Source organism: Theropithecus gelada, chromosome 20 (assembly GCF_003255815.1).
Source record: "Theropithecus gelada isolate Dixy chromosome 20, Tgel_1.0, whole genome shotgun sequence".
Taxonomy (NCBI): Eukaryota; Metazoa; Chordata; class Mammalia; order Primates; family Cercopithecidae; genus Theropithecus; species Theropithecus gelada.
Window position 1 is genome coordinate 42,031,671 of NC_037688.1, and position 15,027 is coordinate 42,046,697.

General features: G+C 47.9%; 1 protein-coding gene across 3 annotated transcripts in view; it reads left to right on the forward strand.

Moving 5' to 3' along the window:
• ATP2C2 (ATPase secretory pathway Ca2+ transporting 2) overlaps positions 1-15,027 on the forward strand; it is an 83,293-nt gene that overhangs the window by 27,319 nt on the left and 40,947 nt on the right. For 2 of the 3 annotated variants that reach the window (XM_025370291.1, XM_025370292.1), the window contains exons 3-7: positions 3,330-3,446; positions 6,615-6,704; positions 8,783-8,818; positions 8,919-8,980; positions 12,372-12,480. In XM_025370291.1, the coding sequence (XP_025226076.1) occupies positions 3,330-3,446; positions 6,615-6,704; positions 8,783-8,818; positions 8,919-8,980; positions 12,372-12,480 (414 nt within the window). Of the gene's footprint in view, positions 1-3,329; positions 3,447-4,802; positions 4,865-6,614; positions 6,705-8,782; positions 8,819-8,918; positions 8,981-12,371; positions 12,481-15,027 lie in introns of those variants that run through there. The other variant, XM_025370293.1, reaches the window with a different exon arrangement.

Sequence of the window (15,027 nt, forward strand, 5' to 3'; positions counted from 1 at the left end):
ATACATTTTAAAATTGTTTTTTCTATTTCTGTTGAGAATGTCATTGATATTTTGATAGGGATTCCATTAAATCTATAGATTGCTTTGGGTAGTATGGACATTTTAATGATATTGATTTTTCCAACCCATGAACATGGAATATTTTTCCATTTTTCTGTGTCTTCTTTAGTTTCTTGCATCAACGTTTTATAGTTTTCATTGTAGAGATTTTTACTTCAAGTTAATTCCTAGATATTTAATTTGTAGCTCTCATAAATGGGATTACTTAATTGATTTCTTTTTCAGATTGCTTTCTCATAGCATATAGCAGTGCTACTGATCTTTGTAATTTGAGTTTGTATCCTCCAACTTTCCTGATTTTGTTTATGAGTTCTAGCAGCTTTAGGTGGAGTCTTTAGGTTTTTTCAAATATAAGATCATATCATCTGCACACAAGAATAATTTGATTTCTTCCTTTCCAATTTAGATGCCCTTTATTTGTTACTCTTGTCTGATTGCTCTAGCTAGAACTTACAGTACTCTGTTGAATAACGGTGGTAAAAGTGGGCATCCTACGGAAAAGCTTTCAGTTTTTCCTCATTCAATATGACACTAGCCCTGGGTCTGTTATATATGTTTTTTATTATGTTGAGATATGTTCCTTCTATACCCAGTTTTTTTTAGGGTTTTTATCATGAAGGGATGTTGAATTTTGTCAAATGTTTTTTCAGTATTAATTGAAATAATCATATGGTTTTTGTCTTTCATTCTGTTGATAAGATGTGTCACATTAATTGATTCGTGTATGTTGAGCCATCCTTGAACCCTTGGGATAAATCCCACTTGGTCATGATGAATTTTCATTTTAATGTGTTACTGCATTTAATTTGCTTGTATCTTGCTGAAGATTTTTGCATCAATAGTCATCAGTGATATTGGCCAGTAGTTTTCTTTTTTAAATGTGTCTTTGTCTGGTTTTGGTATCTGGGTAATACTGGCCTCGTAGAATGAAAGTATTTCCTACTCATCTATTGTTCAGAATAATTTGAGTAGGATTGGTATTGCTTCCTTGAATGTTTGGTAGAATTCAGCAGTGAAGCCATTGGGTCCTGGGCTTTTCCTAACTGGAAGCCTTTTTATTATGGCTTCGATTGTATTACTGTTATTGGCCTATTCAGGTTTTGGATTTCTTCATGGTTCAATCTGGGTAGGGTCTGTGTGTGTAGGAATGTATCCATTTCTTCTATATTTTCCAATTTATTGGCCTATAGTTGCTCCTGGTAGCCACTACTGGCCCTTTGACTTTCTGTGATATAATTTGTAAAGCCTCCTTTTTCATTTCTGTTTGTATTTATTTGGTTCTTCTCTTTTTTTTTCTTAGCATGGCTAAAGGTTTGTCAGTTTTGTTTATCATTTCAAAAAATATTCTTGTTTCTTAAGACAGGTCTATTTTTTAAAATGTCTGATTGTGGTAAATACACGACATAAAATTTACCATCTTAACCATGTGTTTTTTTTTTTTTTTTTTTCCAAGACATGGTCTCACTCTGTTGCCCAGGCTCGAGTCCAGTGCTGCAATCAAGGCCCGGTGAAGTCTACACCTCCTGGGCTTAATCCTCCTGCCTCAGCCTCCCGAGTAGCTGAGACTACAGGAGTCTGCCACCACAACGAGCTGTTTTTTAAAATTTTTTGTAGAGCCAAGATCATGCTATATTGCCCAGACTAGCCTTGAACTCCTGGGTTCAGTGATCTCCCCACCTCAGCCTCCTAAAGTGTGAGTCACTGTGCCCGGCCTTAATCACTGTGAAGTGTACATTGTAGTTGCATTAAGTACATTCACACTGTGGCACAGCCATCGTCATTCTCTATCTCCAGAATTCTTTTTTTTTTTTACATTTATCAGTTTATTATAGTTTTTTGTTTTGCCTTGTTTTGTTTTGTTTGAGATGGAGTTTCGCTCTTGTTGCCTAGGCTGCAGTGCAATGGCACAATCTCAACTTACTGCAACCTCTGCCTCCCAGGTTCATGCGATTCTCCTGCTTCAGCCTTCTGAGTGGCTGGGATTACAGCCACACGCCACCACGCCTGTCTAATTTTGTATTTTTAGTAGAGACAGGGTTTCTCCCTGTTGGTCAGGCTGGTCTCGAACTCCCGACCTCAGGCGATCTGCCTGCCTTGGCCTCCCAAAGTGCTGGGATTACCAGCGTGAGCCACCAAGCCCTGCCAGTTTATTATAAAGGCAAAGGATACAGATGAAGAGACGCATAGGGCAGGTAATCGGGGAAGGGGCGCAGAGCTTCCATGCCCAGTGCTGCTGTGATCACAGCTGTTCAAACATCTCCCTGGGTGCCACTCTCCAGGCACATCCCCGTGTTTAGCTACGTGAAAACTCACTGAATCCTATCTTTGGGTTTTTAGGGAAGCTTCATGACATCATTTCTTCCCCTAGATTATAGGGTGGCACCCTCTCATGGGAGGGTCTTAAGACCCACAGTCAGTAAGGCGGGAGCACATTAGCATCTCCAGTATTCTTTTCATCTTGTACAACAGTCTTGTCTCCATTAAACACTCACTCCCATCCCCTCTCCCGCCAGCCTCTGGCATCCACCATTCTGCTTTCTGTCTCTATGAATTTGACTAGTCTATGTAATTCATATGTGGAATCAACAGAATTTGTCTTTTTGTGACTGGCTTATTTCACTTAACTTCATCCTCAAGGTTCAACTTAAAGGTATATCCATGTTGTAGCACGTGTCAGTATTTTCTTTCATTCTGAGGCTAAGTAATATTTCAATGTGTGTGTACACCACGTTTCATGCATTCATTCTCCCTCGACAAATTGGTGGGTTGTTTCACCCTTTTTGCTTTTGTAAACAGTGCTATGGATGTGGTTGTACAAACATCCTTGGAGACCCACTAGCAGTTCCTTTGGGTATATACCCCAAAGTGGAATTGCTGGATCTGGTAACTCCCTTTTTAATTTTTTGAGGAACAACTACACAGTTTCCATAACAGCTGTAACATTTTACATTCCCAAGACCTATTTTTTTAAAAGAAGAAAATATGTGTTTCTGCATTGCTGGAAGTCCACACTGCAGTTCCATTTGTTGAAATTTAAGACCAGAGTCATCGTCATCTTTTCTGCTGTAATTATAGTGGTCACTGGCCTTTTCCTCCTCTCTCTGCCCCATCTGCATGGGGTCTTTGAACAAGTCCCAGCACCTTGGTGGACAAGCCCATGTCCCTGGCCTATCATGGAAGCCACTGCCTTCCAGAGTAGGAGTCTGTACCTTGTTGCCTCATTCCTTGCTGGGCCCATCAGTGAGCTTGTGCCTAACCTCTCCTTCCAGGTGGACTTAAACACTGGGCTGTCGGAGTTCTCGGTGACGCAGCGCCGGCTGGCCCATGGCTGGAATGAGTTTGTTGCTGACAACAGTGAACCTGTGTGGAAGAAATACCTGGATCAGGTAGGACCAGAGGCGTCATTCTTTGCATTAACAAGCATAGGCCAGGGAGGGTGGGGCGGCCGTTCCATCTTTCAACGTTGGTGGAGAGTATCCTTGGACAGCTCCTGCCCCTTTCGCACCGTCCCAGCCAGCCTGAGCATCAACCATGAGCAAATCACTAACTCCCCAGGCAGCCGCGTTCAGGAGAAACAGTGATCACATTCGTAGACAGTTGAGCAGGGCCCGGGCCCCACGCTAAGTGAGTAAGTGAATAAGTAAGCATGCACTTACTAATCCTCCTCCTAATCTGGGCTTTGCACTTGAGGAAGGAGAAGCACAGAGGTTGAAAGATTTCCCCAGAGTTGCCAGGTTTAGCAAATAACAATATAGGATGCCCTACAAATTTCAATTTCAGGCTGGGCGTGGTGGCTCACGCCTGTAATCCAAGCACTTTGGGAGGCTGAGGCAGGTGGATCACTTGAGCCCAGGAGTTCAAGACCAGCCCGGCCAACATGGTGAAACCCCGTCTCTTCTAAAAATATAAAAATTAGCCGGATGTGGTAGTGCCATCTGTAGCTGTAATCCCAGCTACTCAGGAGGCTGAGGTGGGAGGATTGTTGGAACTTGGGAGGTGGAGGCTGCAGGTGGGTGAACTGAGATTGTGCCACTGCGCTCCAGTCTGGACAACAGAGTGAGACCCTGTCTCAAACAACAACAGCAACAACAACAACAAAAGTGAATTTCAGATAGATAAACAAGCAACTTCTAGTATAAGTGTGTCCCAAATATTACAGTGGACATGCTTATACTAAAAAGAAAAAGTTCCTTGTTTATCTGAAATTCAGATTTAACTGAATCTGTAACCTGAGCCCAAAGTCACATAGCAGCGAGGAGCAGTGCAGAGAAGTGCAGCCAGGGAGCTGCACCCAGAGGCCCTTCCTTTGCTAGCTGCTGCCATCCGTGCTGGCGCGGTGCTGAATGAAAGGCACACAGTCAAATGCCTGGAAGCCACTAAGAAGAGGAAAGAGAAAACTGCAATTGACATGGCTCCAAGTTTCAGTGTAGAAGTCGGCAGCCCCCGCCACCTTTGCAGGACCAGTTCAGAAAGGCCCAGTGAACAGGCAGAATTTTCCAGGTGCCTGAGAGCATTTAGATGGCCTTAGATCCCCTTTTCCAGCCTTTTGCATGCTCTTGGCCCCATACCTGACATCCCCTTCTTCATTCTCTGGCCCCTGGGCTTCCCCTGGCTTCAGCTGCTTTCCTATTGGCTCTGTGTTTACAGCTTCCTCCATTGGTCGATTCTGGAACCAATCACAGTCCTCCGTGCAGCATCCTCTGTCTCCACTCTCCTTGAGGTCCCCGCCCTGATTGCGGCTCAGTTCTCAGTGTTCTGGGAATGTTATTCATCGATGCGTTTTGGCACCAAAATAGGCTTCTGGGTATGCAGGTTGTTCTGGCTAGCCCAGAAGCTGCCTAAAACTGCAGAACTGAGAAGAGGCAGTGGAGGCTCCCGGAAGCTGGGGTCCAGGGAAGGAGGCTGAGTGTGGGCTGTGAGGGAGGACCTCCCCTCTGCGGCTGGAGGCCTCTTTGCTCTGCCCTGGCACCTCTTCCACTAGGACCCACTCCCCCACTTCCCCTGGTTGTCCTCCTCCCACTCTGCCCTGTCGAAACCCACTGTGAACATCTTCCTTCGCACCAAGGATCCTCTTCCAGCATCCACCCAGGGTGTTCCTCAGAATGAAATCTCTTAAATTTCTTGAGAGCAGAGGACCTGCTCATTCATCTTATAGCTTGTCGGTTCAGCATTGCATCTGTGGGAATCCTTGTAGGACTGGACGGGAGCTCCTGACGGGCTGGGTTTTCCTGCCCTTGAGTATACAGATCCTTTCTGCACTCCCTTATTAATTCCTTACGTGTGTTGAGTTCCTCCTGCGTGCCAAATGTCGTGATTCTCCTATCTTTCCCCCAGTGACAGGGAACTCATTACCTCACAAGGCAGCCCTGTTCCTCTGCCTCAGGAGTCTCACCATTAGGAATTCTACCTTAAGACGACCTAAGCCTCTGGACGGGATGGCAGGGAGGCACTAGGCTGGTGCTCTGAGGAGGTGGCGTCTGGGCAGAGACCTGAGTGAAATGAGAAGAGAAGCAGTGTGAGGATGTGGATGGAGGACGTTGCTGGAGGGCAGGGTGCAGAGGTCCTGAAGCGCCAGGAGCTTGGCAGCCTGAGAATTAAGGTGCCCAGACCCGGTGCATTATTATTACTTTTTTTCTGGATAGGGTTTCTTTGCTGTCCAAGCAGGAGTGCAGTGGCACACCACGGTTCACTGCAGCCTCAATTTCTCAGGCCCAAGTGATCCTCCTGCCTTAGCCTTCTGATTATCTGGGACCACAGGTGCACGTCACCATACCCAGCTAACTTTTTCATTTTCTTTTTGTAAAGATGGGATTTTGCTGTGTTTCCCAGGCTGGATTGAAACTCCTGGGCTCAAGCAATCCTCCCATTTCAGCCTCCCAAAGGGCTGGGATTACAGTGTGAGCCCCTGCGCCCAGCCCTTGTTGCTAGTTGAACTCTCTTCCTCATCCTGATCTGTGGTCTGCCTTCTGAATCCGGTTTGATGTGTTTGCATTTCTTTTCAATCCTCTGGAACATGAGCTACCATGAGATGTCTCTGCAATGAAAGGGCAGGTATATAAAATAAAGTAAAAATACTATCAGGAAGTTTTGGGAACAGTTGTTTTAAAGAGGGACATCATTGGAGTCCCTAGAGGCTGTGACAGGAGCAGGTTGGCACCAAGTTTGGTGACTGGGATGTGCAGCATTTGGGGAGCTGGTGTGGTGAGAAGAGGACCCTTGGCTGTTCTGAGCCAGGACTGGCATCTTGCTGAAGGTCTGGCCTGGAGCGTCATGGAGATGTGGAGAGGCAAGGCCAAGAACTCAAAGGCAGGGCCAAGGCCGGTGTCTTCAGGGCGTCAGTGTCAGGACGACTCCGGGAGGGTCAGTGGGGTGGAGTTCCAGGCAGAGGAGGACCACTTCATGGGGTGGTCTCCTCAGCCCTCGGTCACCATGGTGTTGACCTGGAAGCCTGGCCTTGAACTGAGATCCCTGTCACACAAGCTTCTGCACAGTAAGAAACCCATTCTGGTCCCTGAGACTAAAGAATGTGCCCCACCCTGTTATTTCCTCTTCAGTTTAAGAACCCCCTGATCCTGCTGCTACTGGGCTCTGCCCTGGTGAGTGTCCTCACCAAGGAGTATGAGGACGCCGTCAGCATCGCCATGGTGAGTTCCCTGACGGCGCTCGGCTCCCGGGAGGGCAGCCACAGGTCTGCTGAGTCTCTGCTTGTAACTATATACAAAGAAAAAAAACAGTTTGCTGTAGGCATGGGGAAAAGGAACGTACAGAAGAAACAAAGGAAAGCAAATCCACGTCCTTCCTTACCCTAATATCAAGGTGCCTGGTTTATTCGGCCGCCGCTTGCTTGGTGGACACACGGGTGCTTCTGGGTCTTTGCTAGAGCAGTGTTGCAGGGAATTCCTTTCCCATGACCCTGGGATGGGGGGAATAGAGCCTGGGCTGTGCATATTTGCCTTCCGAAGAACAACACCCTTGATCCATTACCCAGAGATAACCACTGAGCACTCATTTTTTTTTTATTTAGATGAAATTCGCATAATAAAATATTGACTATTTCACAGTGAACAATTCAGTGGAATTGAGTACATTCATGACATGTTGCAACCACCGCCTCTGCCTAGTTCCAAAACATTTTCATCACCCCAGAAGGAAACCCTGTGCTCACCAGACACTCACTTCCTGTCCCCCTCCTGCCAGCCCTTGGCAACCACCCATCTGCTTCTATCTCTGTGGGTTGACCTGTTCTGGATATGTCACAGAAATGGATTCAGACGGATGAGTTCGTATCCTTTGCAGGGACATGGATGAAGCTGGAAACCATCATTCTAAGCAAACTATTACAAGGACAGAAAACCAAACACTGCGTGACCCACTCATAGGTGGGAGTTGAACAGTGAGAACACAGGGACACAGGGTGTGGGACATCACACACCAGGGCCTTTCATAGGGTGGGGGCCCTGGGGGAGGGACAGCATTGGGAGAAATATCTAATGTAAATGACGAGTTGATGGGTGCAGCAAACCAACATGGCACATGTATACCTGTGTAGCAAACCTGCACGTTCTGCACATGTATCCTAGAACTTTAATAAGAAAAAAATTGATTCAGACAGTACACGACCTTTTGTGTCTGGCTTCTCCTGAGCACATTTTTTTTCTGGTTGTTTTTTTTTTTTTTTTTTTTTTGAGACAGAGTCTTGCTCTGTCGCCTAGGCTGGACAGCAGTGGCATGATCTCAGCTCACTACAACCTCTGCTTCCCGGGTTCAAGCAATTCTCCTGCCTCAGCCTCCTGAGTAGCTGGGATTACAGGTGCCTGCCATCACGCCTGGCTAATTTTTATATTTTTAGTAGAGATGGGATTTCCCTGTGTTGGCCAGGCTGGTCTCAAACTCTTGACCTCAAGTGATCTTCCTGCCTTGGCCTCCCAAATAGTTGGGATTATAGGCGTGAGCCACCATGCCTGGCCTGAACACCTTTTGATGGCTGTCATTCCCCACTCCTTTCTGTTCGTTCCAGCTGGTCTTTTAAAATACAAACACTCATTCCACATGATGGAATTTGCTACTTCCAATTAAAAGGCTGGGGTAGGCTGGGCGCGGTGGCTCACGCCTGTAATCTCAGCACTTTGGGAGGCCAAGGGGGAGCAGATCACAAGGTCAGGAGATCAAGACCATCCTGGCCAACATGGTGAAACCGCATCGCCACTAAAAATACAAAACAATTGGCTGGGCACGGTGGCATGTGCCTGTGGTCCCAGCTACTTGGGAGGCCGAGGCAGGAGAATTGCTTGAAACCGGGAGGCAGAGGTTGCAGTGAGCAGAGATCGCACTCCAGCCTGGTGACAGAGACTCCATCTCAAAAAAAAAAAAAAAAAGGCTGGAGTAAGATCCACATCTGCTATGGTGAAGGGTGTTTGCAGTATGTTCAGTGAAAATGGCAGTTTATAAAAGAATATGTCCATATTATATGATGTGGTGCCTTAAGTGTGTCTACGTAGAAAAATCTAGATGGGTACTCCAAAATGTGCGCTTCTGGGTAGTAGAAGATAGTGTCCATTTTTTCGTCCTCTTTTGGCTAGTATATTTTCTAAATTTCTGCACTGTGCACTTATTTTGCAAGAAGAAAGGAAATCAATCATTAAAGACAAGGCCCTAGCCTGCCACGCCCCATCCCCTCCCACCGAGCCTCTGGCACTGACACCCTCCTCCGTTTACTGCCTAGGCCGTGCTCATCGTGGTCACTGTGGCCTTCATCCAGGTGAGTATTTCCCGAGGTCCCGGTCAGGGTAACCCGGGCGGGACAGGAACTTCATGGAGTCCCCACCTTTGAACAGCACATCTGATGTGCTTCCTGCCAGGAGTACAGGTCGGAGAAATCTCTGGAAGAGCTGACCAAGCTGGTTCCTCCAGAATGTAACTGGTAAGTCAGGGCCTCCCTGGGACTTTTTGGTTCACTGGAGGAGCCAGTGAGCTGGAGGGTTCGGCAAATGTTTGGTGAAAGTTGTATCCTTGGTAGTGTCGGACAAGAGAACCACATCTCCCTGGGAGTTCTAAGGCCTGGTCTCCGCCTGCCAACAGGTTGCTGTGTGTCCTTGAGCATGTCACTCAACCTCTCTGGGCCTCAACTCCATCTTCAGTGTCTAAATCAGGGTGCCTAGCCTGAGGGCCACAGGTGGCAGGAGTGACTCTGGGAAGAGGGTAGCCCACAAAGCCTGTGAAATAGTGTGCAGAACTGTGTATTTTTTCTAGGGAGAGGGTTTGGAGGTTTATTTGAATTCTCAGTGAATGGACTCAGGAAAGTAAGATCCAGGTCTTTAACAAGCGGAGCCAAGAGAACATCGGCTGCAGTATAGGGTACAGAGAGAGTGAACTTGAGTAACCGCTCAGCAGCCGCAACAGCCTCTTTCCTGCCCAGACCTTTCCTTGGTGCTGTTGGTTATTGCACAGCTCTTACCAGAGACGTTTAACAAGGAAAGAGAAAAGATTTAAAAATCTACCAGTACCCCATGGCCATTTCTGCTTAGCGTAGGCCTGTGCGATCCAACTTGCAGGAAATGTTCTATTAATATCATCTGCCCTGTCCAGTATGGCATCTGACAATTCTACTCAAAGTGATAGAAAGTATCCTGTGATCAGCTAGGTACAGTGGCTCATGCCTGTAATCCCAGCACTTTGGGAGGCCAAAGTAGGCAGCCCACCTGAGGTCAGGACTTCAAGACCAGCCTGGCCAACATGGTGAAACCCTGTCTCTACTAAAAATTTTTAAAAAAACAAAATTAGCTGGGCATGGTGGTGGGTGCCTATAATCCCAGCTACTTGGGAGGTTGAGGCAGGAGAATTGCCTGAACCCAGAGGTGGAGGTTGCCGTGAGCCAAGATCGCCCCATTGTACTCCAGCCTATGTGATAAGAGCGAAACTCCGTCTCAGAAAAAAAAAAGTAAAAGTATCCCATGATCTGCGGTGCCTGGGAACAACTCAGCCCACCCTCTGAGTCTCTAAGACCCATTTCCAACATTTGGCAAACACATGGCAACTCCGTATTTTCTGAAGGATAATTATCGGGGAGAGCTTTAGTATATATCCCAGGTACATGTTGTACAACTGAGCCATGGGGCTGGGGTAGAAAGCCCTAGTGAGATAAGGTCCCCCGTCTCAAAGAGTCAGCATTCAAGGGGGGTGTGTGTATAATACAAGGCGGATAATGACGAAGGACCAAATAAGAAGAGGAGGATACAGAATTGACTCACATCAGAGAGGGCGAGTCCATTGTAGAAGGGCCACAGGAGCAGTGGAAACATCTGGGCTCGCTGGTCAGATGAACAATGCTGTCAGAAATCCAGACATGTGACATCATTAACTGAGCAAACGGAAGCATAAATGATTTATGTGATTTGATGAACCGATCTTAAGCTTAAATATCAAGTCTTGGCCTTTCAGGTGAATAGCGTGCATTATTAATGTTGCCCGGGAGGTAGCTTCTGAAAGACGGTTTTATTTACAAACACAGCGGTGTCAGACAGCCCGGTAGAGTTGGAAGAGTGCTGAGGAGGTGAAGCCCACCCTCTGAGTCGCCGAGACCCGTTTCCAAGTCAGGGGAAACCCTGCCGTGCGGGACCCCTCCCTGTGTTACTCCATCCGTGATGCAGGCATCAAATATGTATTGAGTACCTACTGTATGCCTGGGGAAAGGGCACTGAGGTTGTATAAGTGGAAGAAAGGGAGAGGCCTCGGCCTCTGGGGAGCTCACATTCCTACCAAGGGAGTACATAATCAGCCAATGAAGAAACAAGATGATTTTGGAATTGTCCAGGTACACGAAAGCCAAAAAATGCCCAAGGCCACCAAAACAAATAAATCCCACTGAGATGTAATAGTGGCTGGTGGAAGGGGAGGACAACCCTAAACAGCTGTCGATCAGGCTGACATTTAGAGAGGAGGTGACATTTAAGCTGAGGCCTGAGGAAGAGGAGCCAGCTGTGGGAGGTGCTGAGGGAGCAGCAGGTATATCTCTGGCAGGTGCTCTTGGCTACAAGGAACAGAAAGTCCAAGTGCACAAACCCTAAGAAAATATATTGTCTCATAGCCAGGGATCTGAGGTGGGAGCTGTGGGGTTACTTAATTCAGCAGAGCACCCAGGGCCTGGCCCTTCCACCTCCTTACCCTGCCACCTTGAGCTTATAGGGGTTGGATTGGTTCTTGGCTGGCTATCCTCATGGTCCCAAGGCGGCTGCCACAGCTCCAGGCATCACAGCCAAACACGCAAAGGCCCTATAGAAGAAGGTAGGTGTGTGTGTGTGTGTGTGTGCGCGCGCGCACATGCACATACAGTAAGGAAATCTTTTCCCGCAAGCCCCCAGCAAACATCCACTCACGTCTCACAGGCCAGTGTTGCGTGATGTGCTGATGCCTAAGCCAATCAAGAGCAGGGGACGTAGCCAGGCATGACCCACTCCCCGGGGCACATGGCTGTGGGGAGAGCGGGGATACCTGAACAAGATCACATTCCATTAACAACGAGGAGGGGAATTTCTGCTCCTGCGTTTGAGGTCTGCATAAGCCCCTGAGACCAGAAGGAGCTGCGTGTTTAAGGGGGCTGGGTGGAATGAGATGGGAGCTGCAGGAGGCTGGCCTGCCCCGGAGTAGATCTTTGGGTTTGGTACCAAGGTCATAGGAAAGCCATCGGAGGGTTTGGAGCAGGAGGGAGGTGGGATCTGGTTTGGGGTCCTAAGAGCGCTCCAGCTGCCGTATGCAGGAGGGGTTGAAGGGGCCAGGTGGGAGGTCAGAGTCAGCTGGGATGGGCCAGGGGCGGTAGTGTGGGGAATTCCATTCACAGCCTGCACAGAAGCACATCCATAGTCTGAGGGCAGCTGGTCACAGCCCTGCGGGAATGGAGGTCCTGGGCTTCCAGCTATGACAAGGCTGTGCCATCCCTGACTTCCAGATACAGACCCTGCACCCTGAGTGCTGTGTGCTCTGAGGACAAAACTCTGTCGGCTGCATTCGGAGGCTTTAGAACCACTGACCTTGACCCCAGGAGCCTCCCTGCGGCATGTGGCCCACCTGGTTTCCAGGCAGGGTAAATAGCAATGGCCTCGTCTTTCAGATGTGGCCCGAGGATGCCCAGAAACCACATACTTTCCCTAAAGTCTTAGAGGATATATTAATTTCAAAATAGTGACACCCTGAAGGCACAGGGTTGGTGTGTATTAAAAGAGAAAAGTGTGTTTCTTTTCTCCTTGTTCAAATGCATCAAAGTGCATAAAAACGAATGTCAGCATGGATGCTCTTGCTTTTTACCACGTCAAATGCAGCCTAAGAGAAGGAAAACTCCAGCACCTGCTTGCTCGAGAACTGGTTCCTGGAGATGTCGTGTCTCTCTCGATCGGCGACCGGATCCCTGCAGACATCCGACTCACTGAGGTGAGTGGTCTCAAACTCTTGCCAATGGGGTATTTGATGGGGCTGGTCAAGGAGCAGACACTTAGCTTATTGTAGGTATGTACAGTCTCTGTCATACACAGGTGCTCAGACATACATGCACACGCACATGCATGCACACAAGACCGGAACAAAGTTAGCAGACAAGCGTATTCTACGCATAGAGCCCCTCAAACCATATTTCATAAATTGTCATTCTCACTTTAAGCCTAACAAATTTTGGCTATATGGTTTTCCAGTTTAAAGCAGGCTGCAATAACAAATTAAACCAAAGTGGGCTTGAGGAATGATACAAGAGTTGCCTCTCAAAACAGACGCACAAATTTTAGAAAGACGTGATATTAGAGGTGGGTGGATCACCTAAGGTCAGGAGTTCAAGACTAGCCTGGCCAACATGGTGAAACCCCATCTCTACTAAAAATACAATAATTAGCTGGGTGTGGTGGCATGTGCCTGTAATTCCAGCTACTCAGGAGGCTGAGGCAGGAGAATCACTTGAACCCAAGAGGCAGAGGTTGCAGTGAGCCGAGACTATGCCATTGTACTCTACCCTGGGCAACAGAGTGAGAAGCACACACTTTTAGGGTAGTGAGGTTTGGGGACACTGGCTGTGGGGCAAGCTTTATGGGTCTCTGGGTGCCACAGCTTCACAGAGCCATGCCTGAGGCACTCTGCTGAGATTATCTGGGGTTCCCAGGAGGTTACATCAAGTTCAACATGAGTTGTTGATGGGAGTAATCTATTTTAAGAATCCTTCCAAGAATGTGTAAGGACTGTTCAAAGCTTTGCATGATGAAGGATTAGACACAGATTATCTGCCTGATGTATTTACTGATGGGAAGCATTCTCAGGAACTGTAGGATCAAGGACCCGCTGTTAAATGGGCAGCATAAGGGAAGGGCATGGAGAGGAGCACAAAGGGTTGGGAGCTGCGCCCTGGGACCTGTGTTTACAACATTCCTAGCCTGTCTGTGAAATAGGAGGCAGGGGCCAGGGCTTATGCGTGGCCACTTGGACACTGAGCCTCTCTGCCGTGACCTTCAGATTTCCAGGCAGGGCATGGATAAGGGTAGGAGATGTTCAGGTACCAAAATGAAGGAGGGTACACCCTCAGGCTCAGGGTGGTGCCCTTTGCAGCACCAGAAATAGATCTGCTGTGGCCCGGCCTCTCCCCATGTTCAGCTCCAGCAGTCAGCATCTGACTCCAAGTCTGGGGTGCCTGGATCCAGTCAGAGGAACCGCTGTCTGTGGCCAGTCACCACCTGCAAAGAGGACTGGGAAAGCCGGTCTCAGGTTTTCCACGTTTTCCTTCTCCTGAGAAAGGGGGCTCCTAACAGGGGATGCTCCAGATGCCAGGGAGCCCATGAGAAGGACACAGGTCCACCACAGGTGCAGAGGCAGAGAGAGGCCGTATGAGAGGTGGCCAATGACCTGGGGCTGGACATTAGCCTGGGCTTGAGCCCTGGGGCCATCATTCAAAGCCTTGCAACCTCCAGCAAGTTAGTTAACCTCTCTGTGCCTCAGTTTTATCATCTGCAAAATGGGGGGTGGTGATGCCTATAGGGTACTTGTGAAAATTAAAAAACTTCAGAGATGCCAAGTGCTCAGAACGGTGCCTGGCGCGGTGAGTGAGAGGCAAGCGCGGGGGCTGCCATTACCGCAGTGTGTGTTGGGAGTCAGAGAACCCGGAGTCCTATAGCTCCTACGGTGTGACTTGGGGAAGGAATTCACCTCTCTGAGCTTTGATCTCCTCACCCCTAAAAGGGGCTGATGTTGGTTTCCAGTTCACAGGGTTATTATGAAGATGAAACAAGCTATGACCTGTGCTATGCTTAGCACGAGCCCTTCGTGGGGTAAACGGTCACCAGTTACTGGTGATTGCTTTTATTTTTTATCATTATCGGTCTATACAACGGTTCTTTGAAACAACTTTTTACACCCCAGATAACTTCCTCACTGGTTCAGCTGGATTTCTCTCTACCCTGCTTATATTAAATTAAATTGTGGCTGGGCACAGTGGCTCATACCTGTAATCCCAACACGTTGGGCAGCCAAGATGAGTGGATTGCTTGAGCCCAGGAGTTCAAGACCAGCCTGGGCAACATAGCGACCCCTCATCTGTACAGAAAATATTGTGCCTGTGTACTGATACCACAAAGGTTATTTTAAAGCTACTGGCTGTGAACACTATGGATTTTCCTGGTGGTATTTTGCAATTCCATTAAACTATCAATAGCTTTGTCTATTCAGAGGAAAATGCTTATGAGCTGTTAAGCTCTGAGATCCAGGAGTACTTCAACTGTACATTTTAAAACCATTTCTATCCAGCAGTTTCAGCAGGAAGCAGCAAGTTCAAGAAAGCTCTTAAAGTAACAGCCCTTTGTGCACAGTATATGGGGTCCCAGGACATTCTTTTCCCTTTCCCAGAGTTAAAACAGAGGAAGCCCTCAGTCAGAGGCTGAGCCGGTACAGCCAGCAAGCCTGGGTCACTGGTCATTCTTTCTCCCCAGCCATGTCTAAAAGAAAAAG